We start from the raw sequence: 25,389 nt of genomic DNA, 5'->3' as shown, positions 1-25,389 counted from the left end.
CTGCACTGAGTTAGTTGTTTAATTATGGCACTGCTTCACTGGTATTTTACTGTCCTAATCACTTGAGATAATAATTTAATTGCCTTACAGAGTCAGCGAGAGAGAGGTGTCTCAGAAGACCTCTGGAAATAGATGTCTGCTCTTCTGTTGAACGTGTACACAACCAATGTCGGGGAGCTCCTTCTGGGAAGCCCTTTCGGAGGCTGTGGATCAAAGCTGAGTGGATGGACATGGAGATCTACACCCACTGCCCCACATCAGGCCCTTTTTAGCAAGCATGGGTCACTGCAGGCAAGTGGCCTGAGACTTTTCAGGCTAATACAGGCGATAACTAATGAATTCAGAAACACTCAGGGTTTCTGCCCCGGAAAGCAGGTGGACTGGATTGTCTCCAAGACTTGGATGATCTTGGGGTGCTGCATCTAACTTTAGCCCTCTCCTGGTTACCCTGCTGTTGTTCACCCCTTAAATATAAATCACATCCATAAGCAGTTCAGTGTGATTTTGTAATAGTGCCTAAGCACTGCATCATTTGGCTCTCTCCAACATCAGTCACGCCTTACAACAGGACAGAGATAATTTTAACACTGCTCTTACAATAGCAGGAATAAAAAAAGGTGATTTTTCTATGCAGGAAAAAACTACCTAAAGTGCAGAATGGGAGAGGGAAAAATAATCAAGAGCCACACTTACAAACAGGTTATATTTCAGACTGGAAACAGGCAAATTAATTTAGAAAATCAATTTACTAATTTACTGTAATAGTCTTCTGACTGTGAATCTTAAGGCCAGATGATTATGAATACACAGTTTATCACTCATTCCAAGACCCATTTTAGCCTGTTCAATAGATATGGATCTAGTAAACAGTCCTATCCATTAACTATTTAAACCAATGATTGTGATCACTAATCTGAGTGAACTTGGTAAATTTGATTTTTCCTTGAATCAAGTTAATGTGTCTACAGAAATGTTACAGGATTACTCACTAATGCTGTGAACAGCTGAAATGAGAAGTTGCAGCCTGTACAGCAAGCTCCTCACTGCTGCGTCAGTGTTAAGTCTATGGACAGCCCCAGTGCTATTCTTGAGTGATGTTGATCTAACCACGCATTATCATTCACTAGGTCCTTCAGGCTGTTTGGTACCCTTTTTGAAGTGCTGAGCGTCTAACATATCTATCAGATCAGAGCTACTCAGGCAAAAGAACCTCATCCCTTCAGTAAAGAAGCTTTTATTTTTCCTGTGTGGTCAGGCAGTAGAGTAGAAGCTGCAGAAACCTGAGCAGTTCTCTTCCAGAGCCATGCTGGAGCTGGAAAATCTACATTGCAAGTTACTGTATAATTAAAAAAGATAATGACTTTAAAATTAGTTTTTATTAATAGAATTAAGCCACATTAAGTCATAAAAGGTGTTCATAAATATGTTAATAGAATGTGTGGTACTAATGAAAAACATTCTGCAGAGACTGAATAATTTAAGAGTTGGATATTACACACTTAATTAAACTTAAATATTAAAATTATTAACTTTCATAGGGAAAATGGGCGTTAACAGTAGGCACACATCCTGTCTGGTCAATAAACAGCTGTCATTATTAAAGGTATATAGATAATACAAAATTTATTTAATAAGTGAGGAATTAAGAGCATTTGACTGTATATGAAATGCCCCTGGAAAGTTGTTTCTGGCAGGTGCTGAGTGTTGGCGGTTCTCACTTAAGATCTCAGCAGGATCTCAAGCAAAACAGATAACTTGGTTTGAACGCACCCTTATTTACAAAGCTCATGAATAAGGATTCCCGTCCTGCTTAGGGTAGAAGCTGCAGAATTAGTTTAGTCTCTCTTTAGCAAACTCTTTTCAGACTTGAGGCCGCTGGGCACTGAAGGTGCAGAGCTGACCCTGGGACCACGCTTGTTGTGGTATCTGATGTCTTTTGGATGCTGAGACAATTTTCTCTGAAAACTGTATAATGAGATGGAAGTGCATGAATAAATGCATGTCACATTGTAATATTCAGCTCCTAATGAGTAAACACAAACTACATGTTAGAAAACCCAGATGTTTAAAATTCTGGGTTGCATACGTGTTGCTGTAGCTCAACGAAATACAACATGCTCTATGGTCATGTTCATTAAGCGTCGGTTGGAGAGTGACAGTTACCTCATATTGTCAGAGTAAAAAAAATGCATTTCATTTTCTGAGTTTTTTTTCCCAAGCTAGGAGTAACAAGCTATAAGAAATCTGATAGAGGCCATGAGCTCTGCTAACCTCTCCCTGCGGTCGGGCCATAAAACATCAGCCAGGAATTGCACCACGGGATGGAGGAGCCAGAGGGGCAGAGGCAGGACCAGCTGCAAGTCCCTGTACGGGCAAAGCTTGCCTTCTCCTCTCTAATGGTTGGAATAACACTTTTTTATGTCGCTCTCTATGTGACCATTTAGACTCATCAAATTTCAGATGCCAATGACTAGAGTCAGAACAGGCCCTGTTAGTTTAATTTAGTCTTGGGTATCATAGCACCAGGCTGCTGGTAAGGCTTTTCTGGTACAGCTTGATTGCCTCTTGTTGTACTTTTGTATAACTTTTTGTACTTTCATGGCTGTGCTTTTGTCCCTGAAAGAGCTGATGGCTGTTTATGGAAAATCTTTTAAGCAAGTTAAAAACCCAGACTTTTTACACCTGGATAACCACAGATCAATTAAAAAATCACATAAATGAGTCCAAAGCCATTGTATCCGAAGTTCAGCTGATATTCTTAGAGATGGAGTCTTTGTCAGGAGGTACAAAGATAAAATGTTCTTGTTCCTGTCAAGCCAGAGGAGAGGACACAATACTTTCCAGGTCCTTCTAGAGAGTATGAAGTTTGACCCCTCCAAATCACTATTCACTTAAAAATGTAGATGAGTGGCTCTGCTCTCCTTTGGGGAAATGCATGCCATTGCAGAAAACTGACTGTGCTGAAGAGATGTGGAACCGGTTTTAGATCCCCTGAAGTCTGGCCACTGAAGCAGTTACTGCACAACCTTCGTGATGAGAATTATTGGGCCAGGCCACAGGAATAACGGTTTGTGCCTTCATACTGTCCCCTTCGTTACGGAGCTCTATATAGTAAGGATACTATCACAGACGCGTAGGGAAGCTAACTCTGATTCAACACAAGTTGGAGCGATGCAGTCTTGCTATTAATTGGGGGCCCTTTGCAAATGAGAGGGACTGCAAAATGAGCGGCAGGAGAGGGATTTTACAGGACGTGACGCTGCAACAGCAGAAGACTCGACTTAATCCTACGGCAAATTGCAAGGACACAGTAAGTGTTGCTGAATTCCCGTTTTTCCTATTTCTCTGGATTACATGAAGAAAGGAAAAACTGATGCTGTGGAGACAGAGGGATGGCTGTGTTCTTTCAGGCCCTGTATTTTGGGTGCTTATCTTCTAATATAATCAACTCGATGGAAATACAGGAAGCCACCAAAAAAAAGTTAGAAAAAGATTTGTGGGTGGGACATTTCCCTTCTTTGGCTGGTAAATCTGCTTGCCAGTTCATGTGAACAAAACCAGGGATAACGTTTGTTCTTCTGTTCTATTAACTGTAGTTTAGCTGTAATTATCTACACTTTACACCATATTAGTAAATCTACTCCAGAATATTATATGGTAATTGTTAAGCCTTAGTAATAAGAGAACTTACTCAACAGCCTTATTATGAAATCTTTGCTCAGATGTGGGGGGACACTGCCAATTTTTGTGTGGATTATAATGCGTGTGGATTAGTGAGGTTCGGCTTTAATAATAATACTGAGCACTCAACTAGGAATTTTAATCTTTAATGTGCTTTTCAAGCATTAAATAATTAAGCCCCATAACACTCCCATGAGATAAGTAAGTAAATATTTCTATCCCTGTTATACAGATGGAAGAGAATTCAGCTGGACTGGCCAAAGCCACTGGGAGTGTAATTCCCAAAGCAATGTTTAGGACTATGGAAAGGACTCAGTGTTTTTGCATTTAAAAAGTAAGGAAAAGTTATTGCTTCCCTGAAAGCTCAAAAACATTGCCACAAAAATGAAAATGCCTTCCCATGTGTCCCTCTTTCTCTTGAAACTGTGTTTTCTATTTCTATATCAAGGGATACCTATGTAAAAGGTCTACATATCTTTTAAAATAGAAATTTGCTGTAAGACAGAAATACCTATACATACCCACATATACATACACATACACTGTTATTTAAGAGAAGGATGTTCTACTTTCCTGCCAGCTGCTACATATTTATTAAATACTAAAGACGTGTTTGTAAAGCAAATTTTAATATTCAATTTTGTCCTCGAGTAGTTTTTACCCATAGCAATAAACCAGCTAGAATCTTTGGGAGCCCATATTCAAATTGCCTGATGGTTTTAGACCAATTTTATTAACCAGTATATTGATTCATTTAGTTAGTCCTTTTTTTTTTTTTTTACACACCACAGGTTCCTGAAATTAGATTGGTATTGCTAGAAATAAGAAGGTGGTATTGGAAATGCAGCAGGAATATGAATGAATGTTTTCGGTTCCACCAAGGTGGTCACAGAAGGAAAGGGCACTTTTCCAAAATGACTATTGATTTTTGCACTCACATCAGATGAATGATATATGGGGTAGTTCAAGTTTCTCATAACAACCAACGTCAGCTCTAGAGATTTATAAAATGAGCATTAAAAATAGGATGAATTGGATTATCTGATCACTACTCTGAACAGGTAGGAGTATCTGGCTTAAATGTACAGGCCAAGATGCTTTAGCCATTTATTAGACAAACACAAAAACTTCAGACATACTAACAGAGTTAAAGAACTAGAAAAATGCATTTTGCAGCTGACTGGAGATTTCTGAAGGATTTAACTGTATTCAAATAAAAACACAATACAAGCTCCCAATTTTTCATCTATTTTTGCAAATACAAATGCAGTGGTCACTAGTAAAGTGGTCACTACCAAACCCATGGTGCAAGAAAGCACAGGCACGTGTCACCTGATGTGGATGTACTTTCTAAACCACCTTCTAGCACCTGCATCTCTCCAGTGCTATATCTAACTTCAAATAAGCCTGCTGATCATCTTCCATAAGTGACTATTTATACAAAATGGAACAATTCCTGTGGGAGACATGTGGATTCATAACAGACTATGATGTTATGGTAGGGGCCTCTCCTAAGACGTGCTAGAATGGTCGATAAATGTGTTCTGCATCTTATATCCTTGGTCAGTGCTCTAATAAATGGTAGCACAGCCACAATTTGGTTGTGAAAAACCCTATTGCAAAACTGGCTGTTTAGGAAAATCCTCCCCCTCAAAACTCATTAAAAACACCTGAGATTGAAACACTTTATAACACACATATTTTCATTTGACATGACATTAGGTTTTTTACCAAGCAAGTATTTTTCTTTTGGTGTTGACCCAAACTAAATTGCTTTTGATTTTCTGGATATATTTTACTGGGAAAAAAATTCTGTCCTAACACTTCCTGCCAAATAAATAATCAGAACCATTCACAGCTGAGTGACTGTGCAAAACTAACTTTAGCTGTATTTATAGAGGATTTATGTTTCTAGTTATTTCAGGAAAAAAGACTTATTTCCTGTGTCCGTTATGCTATAAGAGGAAAAATAAAGATAATGCATAGAAAGCTATGGTTATAAATATCTAACGCTTTAGTGGAACAGCAGTTCACTGAACTTTCTATGCTTGACAACTGAGACTTGTAAAATGGCCCTAATGCCAGCCTGGATTTTTTAACCTCATGATCTTTCTAGACTACTTTTAGTCAAGTGCCAAGGAGAACAAAGCAGACGTAAGGTAAGAATGGCTGCAAAGAATGGTGCAATTCAGATTTCTACACAGTGCGGAAACTTCTTTGTTGCTAGGAGGTCTCTGATGGTGACATATACACTTGAACAACATGGGTACAATTTTCAAATGGCCTCTAGATGTGTCCAGCTCTGCACTAGCAATGTTTGTGTTTAAAAAAATCTTATTTATAGACACAAATTGGAAATAAGCTATAACTGGAAACACATGCAAGCAATCGATTAAATTACCTGGGTTTACATGCACAAAACCGATACCTTAAGCACAGCTTAGTGCCTGGATGCTGGGGGCAGAAATTCTGTGGGCATCACACTGGAGGAGCTGCTCGAAGCCCAAAGGCTAGGAGGATACCTTTGGGTATAACTCCCTTTCTATTTCCAGTCTGTCTACTTCAGTAGTGTGAGACTGGCCTTAGAATTTTAGCAGGTATACTGCATTGTGCAAAGTCTACAGCAGACAGACTGAATGCATCTGAAAACTTACATGTTTTCTGTGATGACAGCAATCAATAAAAAATTTAAAAAAAAAGTTTTTCTTTTCCTTTGCTTTCCAGGTATCATTTCTGGGCCGTGACTCTATTACAAATTTGATGGATCTGAACAATCTGTGCAGTTGGTTCTGATTAAGAAGAAAATATCTTGAAATCAAGTGTTAAGTGCTATGTGTAAATTCAGCATAGCCACTGGGTTTAAAAAACAGATATTGCCTTACAGCGTGTTCCAAAATGTCTTCAATTTTACATTAGTTATTTCTTCAAGAGGCTGCATATAAATATTGTTTGAGATCAGCATCTAACTTCCACCTTCACATTACTGATATTTTTGCAAGCCAAGTACCATAAGGAAGGGGAAAATTATGGCTTTGGTTCCCAAAAATTTAAGATTTTCTACCTGAAAAGTCATATTCAGAGGATAAATTTTTTGTCATGAGAAAAAGCGGACATGTAGCAGACCTACGGCTGTGTTTCTTGCACTAGCAGCAGTGTAACATGAAGAACTAGTTATCTAGGATATTAAAAGACATCGGTAAAATCATAGCTGCTTTGATATCTAAGATAATCAGTTATGAAAGAAAAGTCAAATACTATAGAAACTACTAAGCGAGCTAACGTGTAAGAAAAACATGGAAAAAACTCTATTAACAGTTGTGAGAAACAAAAGTGTATTAGAGAAAGATAATATACATGCAGAGTTTACAAACCGTGTCTTTAGGGTGGCCCAATAAGTAGAAATATGGGGACCCATGCTTGTCACTTTTCATGCACATGGAGAGACTGGAAGGTACCATTCCTAAAGGAAGGGGAGGAACAGCCTAGGACCAATCATTAGAATTAACAGAACCGGTGACATACAGATATTGTACTATTGTTAGAGCAGAGAATTCTTAGTAATTTTAGAATAACTGAGTAAAAGGCTTATATGTAACAGGAAAGAAGTACTTCTGTAAAGCCAAGACAAATAAGCATGCTGTAAGTCTAAATATTAGTGGATGACTGAAACTACTGTGCATATATACTCAGGACATAGATTCACCTGGACTATGGATGTGGAGTACATCTTGAGGTGCTTTTTGAAGGAGTCATAACAAATAAAAAGCAAAAGTTTTAATGTATTGCAGTTCGGTGCCAATTTATTTGTATGAAAAATCCTTGTATTGGTATCAACTCTGACATTTTTTGGTTTTTTTGATAGGGTAGTGCTGACACATGAGCTGAGAGTTTCTTCAAGGCCCTTCAAAAATGACTTAATGCTAAATACCTTCTACCTTTTATCTGTTAACCAGCAATGTTTTTGTGTATACTGAAACTTTACTTTTACATACGGAACTCTTCCCTTAAATAGCCAAAAATAATCTAAACTCTAGATCTGTAAAATTACCTGAACGTTGTGAAGCCACGGGGTGAGTTTTGTACATAATTTAGTATCGTGTGACAGAACAGAGACTCCAAAAATGCGCAACGCAACCCCAGAGCATGTCTTTTAACAAAGTCAAACAAAGGGGAAGAGAGAGGGAAAGAACCACTGTTGTGTACATCCATCAAGTGCCAACCAGCCCCGAGACACAGATTCCTTGTTCACCAAATCTCACTGATTCTGGTTCTCGCGGCTCTGTGTGTGTTAGTGCCACACCCTGACCCAGCACGCCCAGGGCCAGATCCATGTTTCCAAGACAGGGCAATGGAAATGTTTTCCAAAATCTCAGTGGGAATGGGCTGGAGTCTCTAAAACTTACAACTTCCTGCAGGACCTCTTAAGCAACTTAAAACTAAGTGAAAAACTACCAAGCTCAAGATAAAGTATGGTTTTGAAGTCCTGCTGTGAAAGCGGGAAGGGAAACGAATTGGCTTTCTTCTAGATGTTCCTCATGGGTGAAATTCAGTGTTTCTGCTCCCTCTGCAGTGCCAGACAGAAAGCATCTGGGGAAGGAGGTTGTGCCTTGCCTGAGGGATGGAGTCCACCTTCAAGTGTTAATTGTGCCTCAGCCTCCTCCACCTTTACGCCCTCTTTGCAATTTGGTTATAAGACTCATTGCTTTCTGATACTTCTAGGAACTTATATTTTAATGTAGCTTTGAGTAAAGGAAGCTCCAGTGGGGAAATGCTAGGAGCAGTAAGCCAGAAGAAGCAAGCTGCCAGGACTGCTGGGACTGAGAATGAAACATCCCAGGCTTTCCTAAGGACCTTCTTCCATAGATATTTAGAGAAAACAGTGGTTGTTCTCAGAGAAAACTGTAGCTTCCTGGGGCTGTTCCGTCATTAGAATTAACTTGCCCCTTGCAGAGCTCATTGCTGGATGGAGAGGCTGTGATTTGTTAGTTTTACTTAATCTTTAATGTTACTATTTTGGGATTTTGTGAAGAGTTTTCCCACGTTTTTCGTTTAGGGATGTCTCTTCATCCCAGTGCTTGGCTGTGCAATGTAGATGTCCTTCTGATGGTGCTTATACAGCTATGGCTATGGCCTGAAAAATACCAGCATCTGTAATTAGGCTCCCACAGTGTGAGCAGACAGATTTTAGAAGTGCTGCGCATGCAGTAGCTCCTGCTGAAGTCAATAACCTCTTAGGTAGATGCATACACAGGGAATTAGGCAGCCATTGCAAGAAAAATCTTGGTCTGTCATTTTACTCAAGTTGTATTTAATGCCGGTCTGAGAAGTGCTCAGTGCTACAGTGATGACTGTGAGTTTTGTGTCCTGGGGCATGTATGCAACCTCACACTCCCTCCAGCTGGACTCCCCAGGCATTAAGTACGTTTCGGGATCAGGATTCCCAGCAGTACTTCTAGTCTTTCTTGCACAGTAATATGATTTCTTACTATGACTTGGTTCTTTGGAGAACATGGCTGGCAGACTATTTCCTATGAAACATGATGCTGATGGTCTTCGGGTTTGGATGAGCTGTGATAATTCACTTTCCGTGCAAGCACAGTTCCTCTGGCTATCCTTATCCTCAGCAAACATTTTCTGAGATGCTGGATGATAAAACATCTGTTTTCTAAGCTTCTTTTGTTGCACCCTGCTGTGAAATCAGCTACCGTTTTGGAGCATTAATCTTATCCATGCTCCTTCCCATATATTCTGGTACCGTGCACGCTACAAGGGGATTTCTCCCTCTGAAGTGCTCTGGGATCCTTGGCATTTGTTTATAGGCAAAATCAGCAGCTGGAGTTGAGGTAAATGATGCATTTGCAACACTCTTTATTTCTTCCTCTAGGTTTAAATAGTGCTTCAGCTCAGCCAGAATTTTCTGAGCTGTACTTGTAGGGACAGATTTCCAGGCAGCATAAACTGACATAACTCATTCAGGAGCTTTACATCCTCCTAGGAGCTTGTTCTTCGTTTCTTCACTGAGAGCTTTCTTCTTTTCAATACACATTCTTTTCTTTCACAGATCACTTTCTTACCATTGATGTTTTTTCCTTAAAACTGCTTTTTCTGATGTCAGTCACATCATCATTCAAACACTGATATTTCTTGCACTTAAATATATACCGCCATATTTTGTACTAAGAGAAACATGGTTCTGGAATTTAAAAAGCATTAATTATATTGCACAAGAAAAATCAAAAAGCTGAAGACTGACAGACAATAATGTGACAGTTTTTGGCTGGTAAGTTTAGGTTGTTCTAGGTAAGCTTCCTTCTTTTTAATGCTGCGAGTTTGAATGCCACGGCTGTTGGAAAGGTCTTTAAACACAGTCTTACTACAACTGACTTGGGAAGTCCCCGACCATTTCGTTTGTCAGGGACTGAGTGACAATATCCAGAAAAGGACCCTGGTACACTTGCTCTGATTTTATTTCTCCCTAGGCTTCTGCTGCACACCACCGTTGCAATCCAGATACCAGCTCAGCTCTCCACCCTTGCATTTTTATACTCAACTAAGTGTTATTTAGCACTGATGGTCTCCTGAGCTGGACCCTGATGAGAATAAGAAATATTTCTGATGTGTACTTGCTAAAAAAAGAAAAAAAGACTGATTATTTCAGTAAATAAAGTTCCAATTAGTCTTGTTACATCTCAGCCATGCAATTCTGGTGGGAAGAGGGAACTAAGAATTATTGACTAGTTTGTCTACTGTCCTCAGGACCACTTTGTCCTCGAGCTTACTGTCACAATCTTCTCTGCGTTCCGTTTTCCATTACTTGGAAAGGATGGTCTTTTCTGGGGGTCTCTGTCATTAATACTCTGACAGACGTTCTTTGCAGCACGATGACTTACCCTTGAGATTCTGGTCTTCTTGGGACATACCCTCCGGTTTGAATAATTTCTGTTTGTTAAGTTCTGTTTTTAACTTCCTAAGCAGGCTGCTGTTCATTTTTATGTGCACCTTCTGTTTGTTCTTAGAGCATTTCTCATTGCTTTGGGAAATGACCTAGGGAGGATTTTAATATCTCAGTTGATTTCAACAGGCATCTTCTTATTTTGCTTCCATTCTGCGTGAGACTGGATAGAGCACTAACATTTCTTTGCCTGCATAATGCACGTATTAAGAACTGCAGACATGCAGATATTATCCTTTGCTGTGATGCTTTCTATAGGTTGTGTGTACATTACAAAGTAATTCCTGAGCACATTTACTGCTTTTTCCAGTGCAGTAGGGCAACATGGCTTTCAAGCACAGCTCCTTAGTTCTCCTTCCGTACGGAGCTGTAAGCTGGGGATGCAGCTAGGAAAATGACCTGACTAAACAGCACTTCTTTGTAGCAACTTTTATATCATAGTAAGCTGCATTTTTATACAACTAATGCGAAGCATTCCAAATGCCTTTCCAAATGGCGAGCATGGCTTTAAACAGTCCTGTGAAGCCGTCTTGTTTCTTTCTGTTAGCACTATAAACTGCACCTGGATTTATAGTGGTTTATCTGTATTTCCTACTCATGTTCTTCTGGGAAGGCTTGTGCACATTTACACCTTTCAGGAGATTTGTTTTCTCAAAACAATGCTGTTTACACTGGAATTTTTTTTACATCTGTTACATTTTCTTATGATTCTGGAATAAAGTACAGATTTATAAGTTTGTATAAATACAGAAATTTATTTTGGACCTCCCGTAAGCCTAGGTTTAAGGGCCATCCAGAATTGGGATCTTAAGGAAGTTAGATTTGGAATGGGTCTGAACTGTAACTGATTCTTTGCTCATAGCAGCCTCCTGTGACCCCCCTTAGATTAAATTGTTTTCTGAGGAATCAGAGAACTGCCGGTATACGGTTCTGCTATTTGGGAAGGATTACTACCGCTATATCAGTCCTGGAAGTTTGTTGTTTCATTAAAATTGATGCCCCTCTCCCTACAAAAGTTTTGGACCTGATCTGAATCTCTGTTGGAAGTCTCCCTGAAAGGATTACACACTGGTTAAAACTGATATTAAATGTCTTAGTACCAATTTATCATAATTCCCGAAAGGCATTTTGGCTTTGTTCCTACTCACCAAAAGAATAACTCACTAACTTTATCACCAGATGAGTGGGCTGTGGCCCATCCTTGCTGTGTCTTATTCAGAAACTCTTGAAAGCTGGAAAAAATGCAACAAGCACTACCCCGAGTATTGCCTCAGCCACAGAGTTGGCTCTAGTTTAGGGAAGAAAATGGTGCAATTACCACGTATATTGACAGATGGCAAAGCGCTGACTTTCAGTGGAGCTGACTTTAATGTCTCCAAGAGACGTAATGAATTTATGTTGGTAACAAAGACTGACCTGAACCTACACTTAAGCCTAAGCATTACTTAGAATTTTCATATGCTATTACAATTTCTGATTCTAATGGGAAATGACAGTGGCACTTCAAAAGTAGCATTAGAAAAGTTTAATAGAATTTTGGACCTCCCAGCATAAGGAAGTCAAGGAATTTTCATTAAAAAAACTTTTCCTGTGAGATTTCAGGCCCAGCTGTGCACATCATAGAACTTATGTAAATATATGACATTGTCACACTGTTCTTTAGAGTAAGCCTTGACTTGAATTTAAAAAAAGAGCTTTTTTGTCTTTGAATTACCTTTGGATAATTTATTTTTACTTCTTGTCATTTCAGTAGTGAAACAAGGTTTCTATAGTGTCTAAATGACTCACACTTTTTGAAATACTCAAAAAAGTCCCAGAAGTCCCCCTGAAACAAAACATGAGAAGAATGGATTCTGCTTTCTCACCACAATGAGCAGAGTCTCCTTTTTTATTCAGAATTGGCTTCTACTTGATCATGCGTGTATATTGTCAGAGATAATATAATGGGTGAGATTGTCAAAGAAAGAAATACATTCTTGTTAATGGTTTGAGTTTAAACCCGAATGACTGAATTGCATGGCAACAAGATCATCTGCTGTGATTCAAAATGTGCAGAGAAGTACCAACAGAGGAAGAAAAGGACAGATTATGGGCAAATCAGCAACTCCCAGCACACTCAGAGATGTCCCCTAAAGAGTTCAAAGTGCTTTCTCCAATGCACATCTTATAAGCCATTACCTGTGTCGGGAGGGCAGCAGACGACAGTGATGTACACACATATATGGTCTTGAGCCAAGGAAGCACTTAAACGTATGAATAAGTCCACCTGTACTCATGTAAGCACTTAAGACCATACTTGATGTGCCCCAGGACATTACAATATGTAAATATCTACAATTGCTACTTAACTCAAAAGCAATATCATTAGTTTATATAGGCTCATGCACATAGAAAAATGTAAAGATGAAAACCCACCATATTCTGGGACCTGGCCTGTTCCACGTTTCAACAACAGTCGCACTCTCCTGCCACCAGACTTGATTAGCTCTATTGCTCTGGCATGTGTCATGTCCCTTGTGCTTTCTCCATTGATTTCAATTATTTGATCTCCTACCTGTCAGGTAAGAAGAATACTGAGTCAGACAGAATTGCAGTAAAATGAGTGTTTCAGAAAGAGACATATTCAATGGATCACAGGTTACTCGAATGACAGACAGACACATCAAGGTAAATTTGTTCCTGTCTGAGGGATATTACTGGCAGTTTAAATAACCTCCAAAGTGGATTCGGAACGCGGTATATCAAATGCTGCTCGTCTTCAGCCAAAATCAGTGTAATGCATTTGTAACTTGCCTCATGTCTTCTACACGTAAGAGGTTTTTTTTTAATTACTTGATATGTTGGAATCACTGGAAATATTACCTGTGCTACACTTTAACTTGTAGTGTTATACGGGCCTGAGAAGACCTTTGCTGCATTTAACTTGCTGTTTTCATAGAGAAAAAAGAGGTTCAAAGCACAAATACAAGGATCCATCATTTAAATATCCAAATCTTGGTAGCAAAGTTTCACGCCAAATTAAGAGTTGTTATGAAGCAAGCTATTAAACAAAGAAAAGTTAGTGGCTATGGCACAGATCACACAGATTTGCTGGAGTTCTTACAAGAGCATGCTTTGAACTATTTATCCACAGAAGGTTTTTGCTTGGAGTAAGCACAGCCCCTGGCTGAGCTGTCTAGTTAGAGCGGCACAATCTGATTACAGAGTTCTGCAAATCATCTCCTGGCTGCCGTTCCAACCAGAGTTAGCTTCACTATTATTCTTCTGCCTTTATTTCTACAGCTGTAAAATGGAGCACTGATGTCTGTGTCTCCCATCCACTCCGATCTCCCTCCCAGCTTTGCCTTCTGCTGGGATGTTTTGGTTCTGCTCTTCTCTCCATGAGAAGAGCTGGCTTTCGACGCTGGAAACCTCAATAAAGGGGAGCGACTGCTTTCCGCTGTGCCTGGTCGGCACGGCAGACAGCACATGTGGTAAGCAGCAGCTGCACAGCTTCTTTGGTGCTGGAATACCACAGCCACCCACTTATTTTGTGAGACAGTTAACCGAGCAGCACAGCGAGGCGATGTGTGAGCCTCGTATTGGCAGCACCACAGCCTTTGGAGCTCATCTTTTGCAGTTGCCTTGCGGAAGCCTCCTAGCCCCATTGCAGGGGTGACCCAGGTGAAGCCCAAGAGGGCTGATCTCCTGGCGCTGGTAGAGGTGCAGGTCCAGGTGATGGGCAGCCAAGAGAGGTGCGTGAGGGTCTCAGTTGGGTGGGTTCAGCAAACTCATTTATCGGTGCCAGAGAAGCACATCTGCTTGGCAGGATCAGACCTGCCTTGGTCTGCATCTACGGCTTCCTCACCGTGCGTATCCACTACACTGAAGTAACAATGCTGCATGCATCCTAGAGAGGGTTTTAAGGAGCCAATACAGATTTCAAGATGACGGGTGCTTCCTTTTCCTCTTACAAGCCTATCTTGACAAAACCAGCTCTTTGCTGGCCTTGGACATTGAAATGTTTTCTGTTTGGTATGTGTTCTTTGCTACTATTGTATTTCTGTCAAATAAAAGTGTAATCCTTCAGAGGCTTTCCTTCCTTCCTGAGACTGAAATATAGTATTTACCAAAAAAACGTGCATAATATGAAATGTCAACAAGACTCCTAGCATCAAAGAAAACTGGAAGGGATGTCAAGAAGTTACCTAGTCCCTACTTTTGTTCAGAGACAGAAAGAATGCACTAAAAGCACTATGGCAGTGTTTCTCAATAGGAATCATACCTTGTCAATAGGAGTTGCAGCCTATTTTAAGAACTCTCCCAGGATCCTGTACGCAATCTATGCCAGTACTTTACTTAACTAAAAAGCCATTGATCCGAATAAAACTTCTCAGCTTTGCTATCACACTTTGTAAATGCTGCAGACTGAGCAGTGGGGGAAAAAATTGGGATTATTTTGTGCAAAAAGGCCTTATTTTTGCAGTGCAAATTTCTTCCTTAGCAGATTTTCTCTGTTAGAAGGAATGCGTTTGGTTGCACCTGCAGTATGCATTTTTAGACACTTCTGATGACCTCCAGGCCACAGTGACACACAGCGCAGATGCTCTCTGGATTGTGGAGAGATGTCCCCTGGGTTTGGCCATGCACGGCTGTTTGCATCACCCTGACTTTTGGAGCGGTTGGTAGGATGTAGTTGCTACACACACTCAGAGCAAAAATGGAAAATCTCTCTTACCACTTCCATAGCACAGACAGAAGATGGATTTGTAGCATCCCCACAAGGATACCAGTCAGGCCAAATACAGAAAAAATTCAACCAGTTTGGGAAAACCTGTTTCTAAATGTCATGAAACAATTAAACCCTCATATAAATCCTATAAAAGTAAACTCAGATTTTCCAAAGCCTTAAAGACAGCTCTTTCTGTGTCACGTTGCCTGGATAGACCATGTTTTGCAGAAGGTATTTAAAATGACCTTGTTAGCATGTTTTGAGAGAAGAAGTGGCAGATTAAATTGAATGAAGGAGGTGTTTTTAACACTCCTTGATAAATAGCCGTTAAAATGAGTACTGATGAAAGCTGTTCAGAGCATGCACAGTCCTTCAGATAAAATCCTCTGCACTCCAGAGCAGAAAGACAGAAAGAGATTTGAATACAGTTTAATATGTAAAAAGGTTAAGTTAATGTCACATTTTTCCCTTGCTGTTTGCCTTTCTTCTGTTCTCATTGGTCAATATACAGGAACTATCTTGTATGAATGTAACCTTTTCTGTATTTCAGTGGATTAAAATATTTTTTTCTCTGTAGGCAGCATGTAGCTGATTTGATAGCTCCCGCTTTTAATATAAAATATTATGTGCAAATAACTTGGGAAAGCTTAAAGAAGGCCAGCATCTTGGTTATGTGACCAAAGGAGGGGAGAGAAACAAATTTGTGAAAATTAGGTACTCTGAAATTTACCTTAGAAGCTGTGAGACCAGAGTTAAAATGAATAGTTGCTGGAGCAGGGGGTTAATTGTATTCCACGCATTTCTGTCTTGTGGCTGACTGATGCATAACTGAATTATGCTGCCTTTGCAGCACAAACGCAGCTCTGATTAGATAAGAAAAACAACACAGAAAAGTTGCCAACACTCTTACTCTGAGAAAAGCTTCAATTAGACTTCACAGTCATATCTGGGGAATTCATACAAAAGAGAAAATCTTGACTGAGGAGTGGTTCCCCATGTGTCTAATAAGGTACAAATTCCTATTCTTATTTTTTCTGCACTTAAACATTTATAACCTCCCCTTCCTTCCCCTTGCCGATGTAGATTCTCTGATGTCTGATATGGGAGGAAACCATGCTGTATGCTTTCTCTCTGTCCAGGCATTCAAACGTGCTCGCTCTCTCCTCTTTTCTATTGTGGAATAGATTTTTAGATATTGTGGGGCTATTTCTGTCTTTTTTAAATCCAGTGATTTTTTAAAAGGAGCTTAGATACACGCACATATTGAAGATGCACCAAGGTGAGGTCAGAGATAATGGTAAGCATAGAAACAGGTCCGAAAAGAACCCGGTGCCTATTATATGGGATCCTCATTACTTTCTTTTCAGGATCAAAAGTTGATTCCTGCAGTTTTATACCACACATGACATTTCTCTATACTTCTCTTCTGGATCCTTCCAAGTCAGTCCGCAGTCTCCAAACTGGAGATATTACTAAGGTGGGGGATAGGCAGAACAGATCAAAAAGATAACATTCTTCCCTTGTGGGAGAAACACTTATTAATAATGTTCCCAGAATGAGACCTTTGCCTCTTTGTAACACGTCAGATTTGTGACTCACGGTTAGCTTGGATTCCGAGATTATCCCCAGCAGCACTGTCTAGACAGTTATCCCCCATTTTACATCATGCATCTGATTTCTCTGCCCTAAAGCGAGCACAGTGCACCTCAGTGAATTTTATCAGATTGACTACAAAATTTTCATTTTGAAATCTAAGTCAGTTCCTCAAAGTCCTTTTAAACGCCCTATGAATAGTGACATCTTGGCATCAGCAAATTTTATTTTATTATTTATCAATAGGTCTCCAATTATTAATAAAATTATTGACTGGAGCTGGTTTCATCCCAGACCCCTCAGAACCACACTTGTAATTTCACACTTGTAATTACTATTCAGGAGCAAACCATTCAGAGCAGCCTTTGAGAGGGGTTGTTTTCAGTAACCCCATTAGAGCGATTCCACCTAAAGTCTATTTCCCCATCCTGTTTCTCTGAATTTCATACAAGGTGGTGTTGAAAGGTGAAAAGAAGATGCCCCATACATTCTCCTCCCCCCTTTTCCACAAAGAAATCAAAATGAAAATCAGAAATAAGAAATGAAAATTAGATTGATCTGACAAGATTTGTTTTCCACAATTTACACGTTGGTGGATTTTTTCAACTTTTTGATAACTTGTCACAGATTATTTCTGAGAATGAAAGTTAAAGGAACTTTTCTCTATTATTTGACTTTAAAAATAGGGAATATGTTTTCCCTTCTCTAGTCTGTTACTAACTTTCTTGTCCTCCATGAATTCTTGGACATAATTACTAATAGCCTAGAAATTACTTTCTCTTAGTCATGGAGCATACACGAACATCAGCAGGTTCAGTTGACTTGAATTTAAGTATGCTTTAAGCAGTTTTCTCCTTATTCTGATTTATACTAATTTCTCTTTGTTGAAGTTGATGTAGTAAGTTTATGGTGCTTCTGAACATCTCAATGAAGACTGATACAAAGAAAGCACTGAACATTTCAGCATTCTCCACATTCTCAGCAAGCAATGGACCTCTTTTTTCCTGTTCTTCATATTTATTTTAATATATTTATGTTAGCTTTTCTTGTTACCTTTTATACTTTCCTTGCAGACTGCTTGGATATCATTCTGACACATTTAATCTTCCCTCTGCATCTAGCGGGACACCAGCCACCTAACAGGTGGTGCAGCATCAAGCTTTGAGTGTCTAAATGTTTTATTGGGTATGACCCTGTAGCATTAGCTCCTTTCATGGAAGGTGACACATTTGAATATCAGACCATTATTTTTAAGAGGCATTTCAGCAGGCTGCCTTCTGTGGAGGTATAAAGCTTTTCAGATGAAACACTAGAATATTTTAAAAAATAAACTTCAGTGTAGCAACATTATAATTCTGTGTGGCATTTAGGTCCTCTGTCATTTTACACTTTATGGATTTCATTTTTGTCAAGAAATTAACAGGAAAGACAATTTCCCACATCTGGAGAGTTAGCCATCCCTAAAATAATACCTTCAGCTCCCATGCCATTCAAGTACAATTTTTGCCTGACAGCCTGAGAGGAGGCATGCATCCTAATCACCAAGTTTTAAATCCATAAATAGCAGGGAAAAGGTTTGAGAGTGCAGCCCTTGAAATCTAATATTTTAATCTCACAAAGCCACAGACCGCCTTTGGCTCTTTGGAATAAACTTTAATTTGAAGGTGTCGTTGCACGGGATCCGTGCGCGGAGCTGTAATGAATGCATCCCTTTCCAAGGCTGGCAGCGGTTTGGTGGCCAGTCATGCGAAACGAACTGATGGACCCCTTCCCACTCCCAACAGGCAGGCCCTGCATCGCGGGACACCCCCTGAACTGGCATCAGCTCTGATTTGTAACCTTCCTGGCAGTCTTCAGCAAAGACTACAAAACCGGAGTGATCAGCCTCCGCACCCTCCAGACGTTCCCACCAGCTTAAGGTTGCACGTTGGCAAGTCAGCCTGGGAAGCTCGCACGGCTGCCTGAGCTGTATTTATTCTGAAGAAACACGCTCTTTGCAGCTATGAATCTGGCAATTTTACATACATTGATTTTGCATTGTGTTTCTTTCTTCCTCCAGAACATGGTCCTGGCTGAATTTCCATGCTCTTTGGAATAAATGCCTACTCAAACCCACAGGTTCTCCTCCTGACCCGATGGCATTTGATAAAGAGCATGCTCCTCTATTGTATTCTTACAATGTGCAAGCACAAAGTAAACACTGAATGCTTCTCCCCTCCTTAATGTTTTTAAAGTTGAATATTAATGATTTAAATGTAATTACGAAAGTAGTTTGTGTGTATGGGAAACGTCTCTTAAAAAAATCTGTTTCAGTTCAAGTTAGTTCAGATGCTCCATCCGTGCGTAAAAACAACTGAGCTATAAAATTGGGCAGCGTGTTTTCTGGCAATAATGAGAAGATAATATTCCTAAGGATTGTTTAAGTGACATCACTATTGATAGGTTAATTAGAAAGAAAATTGTAAAGCTTCTCCGAATCATTAGAATGAAGTGCCTCTATTACATGTGAGTTTAGCTGCGGAGTCTTTGTTCTGGCCATCTTTTATAGTAATTATTAGCTGTCTTGTTAAAAAAAGCCAACTATACATATAAACAGAATTTCAGAAGCAGGCTATATCAGAAGGAAATACATATAGCTTTAATGTAGTAAAGAGGTTTTTCCTTGCTCAAATGTACTTTTAAACTACTGATGATAGCCTTGTGTACGTTTGCCTCCATCAGTGCATAAGGAACAGTCTCTAAGTAGGTGTGTAATTCCCGCTTGCACAAAATGAAATTAATTGTGTACGCACATTTTCATTCTATGTTAAATGAGGAAATCTAATGATAAAAGCAGCCTCGAATGATTTGTGCAGAGGGCATTGCTATCTATCATTTTATTAATGCATTTTATAATTAAACCTCAGGAAAGAGACTAATTACACTTAATTCCTTTTATACGGGCATTCTATTTTTATAACTGCAACATTTTTTGCATATTATTTGTTGCTGTTATTATTGTTAATGAGTCCAAAAGGCTGAGAGATTGTCTGTACTTGGAGACTGAATAGCAACTCCAGAATATCTATTTTGGTGAATTTCCAAGTACTGTCAAGCCCTAATATCGTCATCTGGAGTTAGGCACAGGATATCTGCTGTGCAAATTTCCTCACGGCAGAGAATCTGTATTGCCTGGAAATCCCAGGTGTAATGTGTGGCCTGAGCAAAGCTATGGGATATTTCTAGTCCTGGACTCCTTCCAGCGCATTTTAGGTATGTGAGCTTGGGTGGCTCAGCAAGAGACAAGGCATTTCTCTTTGGAGGAATTACACTAATGTAACCCATGCCACTTTTGAAGCACCCATGAAGGTTTAGAGTCACAAACTCTTTTTTTTCTGTGGCCAACCAGCTGTTTAAACAGCTGTGGCTTCTTACCCCTAGAAATACCCGTCTCCTTGTTCCTGCAGAAAGCCGCTCTTGCCTGATGCCCAAAAGGGGAGGGCAGGCTGCGGGGAAGAGAGGGGCCATGGGACATGGACTGAGCTGGTGCAGAGCACGAAATGGCTTTCATACCACTCCTTGGCAGGTGCTCTAGCTTTTTTCCTTTTCACTTTTTCACCTTTTCACCTTTTCCTGAGAGAGGGAGAAACGTTAGAAGTGCTATTACAGAAAGAGAGCTTGGAAAGTAGAAAATGTGCATGACCGAGTATCTGTGGAGAATGGGGAGTGCAGGAGAGAGAAATGGAGTTTGCAGTGGTGGGTGGCTAACAAGACAGCAAAGCAGACTTCTGGTACTACAGTAGACTTGATGTCTTCTACAGCATTGGTGCAAAATAATCCATGTATATGTGAATTAAAGGTGTCAAAGATAAAAGGAAAATTCATTATCCTACTGGAGTTAATTGGTATACCATTACTTTTTTTAAATAGAGCTAGGATAATTCAGTGTAGCATACTGTAATATTAATAGCATGTAGTTCACCACTACAATCATGGATGGGAACCAGTAGAGACTGTTAAAAGGGAAGAATAAAATTTTCTGGTCTCTTCTGCATGGTCTCAGGCAGTTCCCATTAGGCAAAAGCAAAGCAAATTCAAGATTTGACAAGCTAATTTTATAGATCCTATATAGGAGCCTGGACATAAATGTTGATGGAGACTTCTTCATCCAAAGTTGCATCCAAACAGCAAACCAGAAAAGAACGTAAACTCTGACAAGTTAAACATAAAACCACAAAAGGAAAAATGCTAAAATGTAAGAGCTAAGAATATGCTTTCAAACACACCAGAGGTGCAGAGCCTGTGGAGAACCAAGATCTCAAAAGATAGTTTGGGCGCAAGGTAGAAAAGACCGCAGAAAAATGTTAGATGAATTCTTTGCGTCAATGTTCGCTAAAGAGGAGGGCAGCAAAACTCCTGCAGAGGGTCTGCTCGCCACAGGGTGAGTCTGAGGAGCTGACTCCAGCAGCAGGGTCAGTGGCAAAGATTGTAGAACAAACTGAAGAAATGGATAGTAAGAAACCGTCAGAAGTAGATGGCATTCATCCTCGACTCTAAAGGAATTTGGATATGAAGCTGCTGAAGTAGTAACTACAGGATGTAATCTAATGCCTAAATCAGTAAATTGCCGAGTAGCAGAGGAATGGGAAGTGGCAAGTGTGACACCAGTCTTTAAGGACGATCCTGGAAAGTAACCAAGCGAGTCTCATGTTCAATTGAGCAGACGGAAGGAAGCAATAAAGATGGTGAGGGTTAGTTGGCACATGGATAATGATGATATAGTGGTGAAGGGTCAGTGTGGCTATTGTAGAGGGAAGCCGTTCCTCACAGATCTATTGTAGGTCACTGGAGCTGTCAATGACTATATAGATAAATGTGATCTGATTAGTATACTGACATTTTCAGAAAGCTTTTAACAGTAAAGCCTTCAGAAAAGGCTGTGCTGTGGGATGAGAAAGAATAGGGTCTTCTAGGTAAGAGATTAAATTCTAGGAAAAAAATGCTTTAAATAAGTGGTCAATTTTCACAATCAAAGGACCTTACCATAGTGATTATTCCGTTCTGCATATTTGTAAGTGGCAGGGTGAAGAGTTTAAAGATTGGGGTGATAAGATTTGCAGGCAACACAATACCATGCAGGATTGTCAAATCTAAATTTGAAGTTAAAAGCTGTAAAAAGATAGCACAATACTGTATGTTAAAGCAGCAGATGAAATTCTGTGGTGGTAAGTGCTAATCACTAAGTACAGCACATGTGGAAAATTACATATACAATCATTCTAAATTAACCATTATGCCTGAAGAGGCAGATCTCATAGTCCTTGTGGTTAGCTCGCTGAAAATGTCAGCCCAGTCAAAAAACCAAACAGAATATTAACCGTTAGGGAGAGAATAGAGAATAAAGGAAAAACCATCATTACGTCATTTGGGAGCACCAACATCTTGAAAATGACAGATTGTTCTGGTGCTTCCACCTCCAAATGAATGTGATAGACTGAGAAATGGTTTGGAGGAGGCCAATGAGGCTGGTCAAGGGTAAAGAACAGCTCCCTTATGAGGCAAGATGGAATTGGCTGGTAAGTTTCAGTGGGAAAAAGGTGGATATGATGTAGGTCAATAGAATAAGGAATGATACGGGGAATGAGGAAGAAATCATAAGATTATTATGTTGTAGCTACAAACAAAATAAGGATTTTTTTCAAACAATGCAAGCATTTAGATTTGGAATCCGCTGATATAGTAGATCAGGAATGTCAAAAGCAGAGCGAATTCAAATAAATCATTAAAAAATAGTCCTAGATACTAAATATGAAAATTCCAGCATAAAAAAATCTGTAAACCGCTGATTGCCAGGGGCTTGGATGTTGTTCTACCCAGTGAAGAATCATTTCATATTTGTCCTATATTCCTTTCCTAGGCATTCTCTACTTGTCCTTGTTGGAGTGAGGATACTGGGCTGGGTGGGCCATAGGAATGGGTCTAATATCTGTATCCTTTTACCTTCATAGGTGACCTATCCCAATTTCTACTTGTCGTGCTTTGGGAAAACAGAAGAGAGGCTGCCTCTGTCATTTCTGTTGCTGGACAAAATGTTTCAGTTATCAGAGCAGCATCATTTGGTGTGTTCATTTCTTTCTAACATTCTTAATCCTTAATTTTTTAAGGGCTAATTAAACTTTTAGACCTAAAAACCTTTATAAATCTTCCATGAAATATAGATTTAAATATGGTGCCTGTCTGCCAACCAAGCATTTTATTCTTAAAATATCATACTAAACCATTTTTAGCAAAATTATTAACTTGTTCTTTTTCATAGCTGGCTTTAAGGATTTTGCTATTAGGCATAGAGTTACAAGGACGTTTTGAATGTGTCAAATTGAGTACATTTTTGCAAGAATGATGTTAATTACATGTGTGAGAGGATCATTCTTTCTCCTTACCTTTCTGCGAATTCTAAAAAACATACACAGCTTTTTTGAGAAATCCTGATCAATAGTTCACCTACAGTTAATTCACTCTTGATTTATTAAGCTTTTACACTGTCAAAATATATTCAGGATCCCCAAGGACCTCAGTTTGCATTTCTTTGTTGTGCAGACACAAGAACGTTGATCAGCTTTATGTCTGCGTGTCAATATATTCTTCCTTGAGTTCTGCCAATTACACTAACCCGGCATTGAGCTCCTCTTGCCACAGGCTGGCACACAGCTCATATGCTCAAGTATCCCAGTTGAATTCCCAGAGTTCGGATCAATCACACCCAGTCTCACTACAAGTGAGATTGGACAGTGATGTATGTAGTAGGGAATTGGCGTGTGAATGAGATTACCCCAAAGGGACATGCAATTCGGTGGGAAAGCATAGCTAACATCTTCCTGTACTGTTCAGATGGATCACAAATCACAGAATAAATGCATGGGACTGCGGATATCTTTGTCTTTGTGCTCCATCGTAATGACAGTGTTGACATTCACTGAACACTTACTATGAAGGTAAGATTTATATTACAGCATAAAGTAAGCCAGGTATGCCGGAGGTTTTAAGAGTAAGTGCTACTTATGTAGAAAAGATTGGCTACTTAACTGACATGAATCACTCTGTAGGCATTTGTCTTTCAGATGTGCGCACAAGACCTTAGTCAAACAGAGGCTGGTGGTGCACTGTGTGTTCCTGGAATGTTCTTCTGTCCCTTATGTGTGGGCATAAAGTCAATATTTTATATTTAAATATTAGTGACTTTTCAGTGGGGTTTCTGATGGCCTTTTTAAGCCCTCAGTCATGTCAAGCGCTCAGCAGCTGACTCCCTACTGCTCCCAGCACACCACCTGGGGAAGACCTTTTTGGCTCTTAGGACCTACCACTGCTCCTTCCAGTTTTATGTTTGCTGTGACTAGAGTAAACTTGCAAGAGACTTTCCAACAGCAATATCTACTTTTCTCCAATATTATGAACATAGGACTTCACTGCCTTTTGAGACCTGGAGATTCGCATGAGTCACTTAGCAGTATATCTCAGTCTTCAGCTTTCCTTATGATCCAAAATAGGAGTCCAAAGTTTGCTATGGCAAAAATTACGGATTAAACTGGCCAATCCTTGGTTTATTTTTGGATACAGTGATTGCCCTAAATGTTTGTAAGAAGGTCATGACTGATCAAGCCATTCTTGCCTTCTTCCCATTTCCTTGCTGCAGCGTTCTTGATTGCATAAAGAAACGTCTGTATCTGTCATCTACTATCTACTGTGTGACAACTGCTTGCCTCCTATTTTTAATACTTTTTGCTCTAATCACCGTCAAGCTGAGCCAAGCTACTTCTTGCTTGCTGTACTTACTGACTGCAACCTCAGTTGTATTCCACTGCAGACTGTACGAAATAACCCTTTGATGTGGGGTTAATCAGCGATGGAGCATCCCAAACATGCTCCATTCTTCATAAACAAGAAAGCTAGGAAAGGCTCTATAACAGGGAGGAGCCAGTGCAAATTGTGGGGTCTGCAGGGTAACATGCTTTTAAAGATTTCCATTTACTGTAGACTAAGAAATCGTTCATTCTTCCTTTTGAACTTTTATTGAATAATCTCTGACAGGAAACAATCAGTCCTGCTGACAATCAGTGCTTTTTCATATTTACCCCTTTCCTTTGGCAATAGGACTACGAAAAGCTGAGATAACCCTTCAGAGACTCTGTTCTGGAGGGTTTGAAGAAATATAGCAGTAATGCATGGAGAGTGGAATCACAAAGATTAGGGGAAGGTCCCTGTGTGTGAAATTACAGGAAGTGTATGTGATTTCTGGTACAAAATTTGGCTGTGGAATGGGAATCTCACAAAAGAGTTATATGTGGCAGCCCAGCCATTTCCGCTTGGATTTTGTCTTCTCTGAGATGCAAGAAAACAGCTGCTGAAAATGCATTTTAAGAAGAATGATGATACTTTACACATGATGATATGGGCTTAAAAGAAGTGTCTGTGGAAG

General features: G+C 39.7%; 1 protein-coding gene across 6 annotated transcripts in view; it reads right to left on the bottom strand.

The window, feature by feature from the left end:
• The window catches only part of MAGI2 (membrane associated guanylate kinase, WW and PDZ domain containing 2), a 764,133-nt gene that overhangs the window by 10,389 nt on the left and 728,355 nt on the right, over positions 1 to 25,389 (bottom strand). For 5 of the 6 annotated variants that reach the window (XM_075144530.1, XM_075144538.1, XM_075144553.1 and 2 more), the window contains one exon: positions 13,049 to 13,187. In XM_075144530.1, coding sequence (XP_075000631.1) covers positions 13,049 to 13,187 — 139 coding nt within the window. Of the gene's footprint in view, positions 1 to 7,052; positions 7,142 to 13,048; positions 13,188 to 25,389 lie in introns of all 6 variants that reach the window. The other variant, XM_075144564.1, reaches the window with a different exon arrangement.

The sequence above is a fragment of the Calonectris borealis genome, chromosome 1 (assembly GCF_964195595.1).
Source record: "Calonectris borealis chromosome 1, bCalBor7.hap1.2, whole genome shotgun sequence".
Classification (NCBI taxonomy): domain Eukaryota; kingdom Metazoa; phylum Chordata; class Aves; order Procellariiformes; family Procellariidae; genus Calonectris; species Calonectris borealis.
The sequence above is the reverse complement of the archived record's forward strand: the minus strand, read 5'-3'. Positions and strand labels throughout refer to the sequence as shown.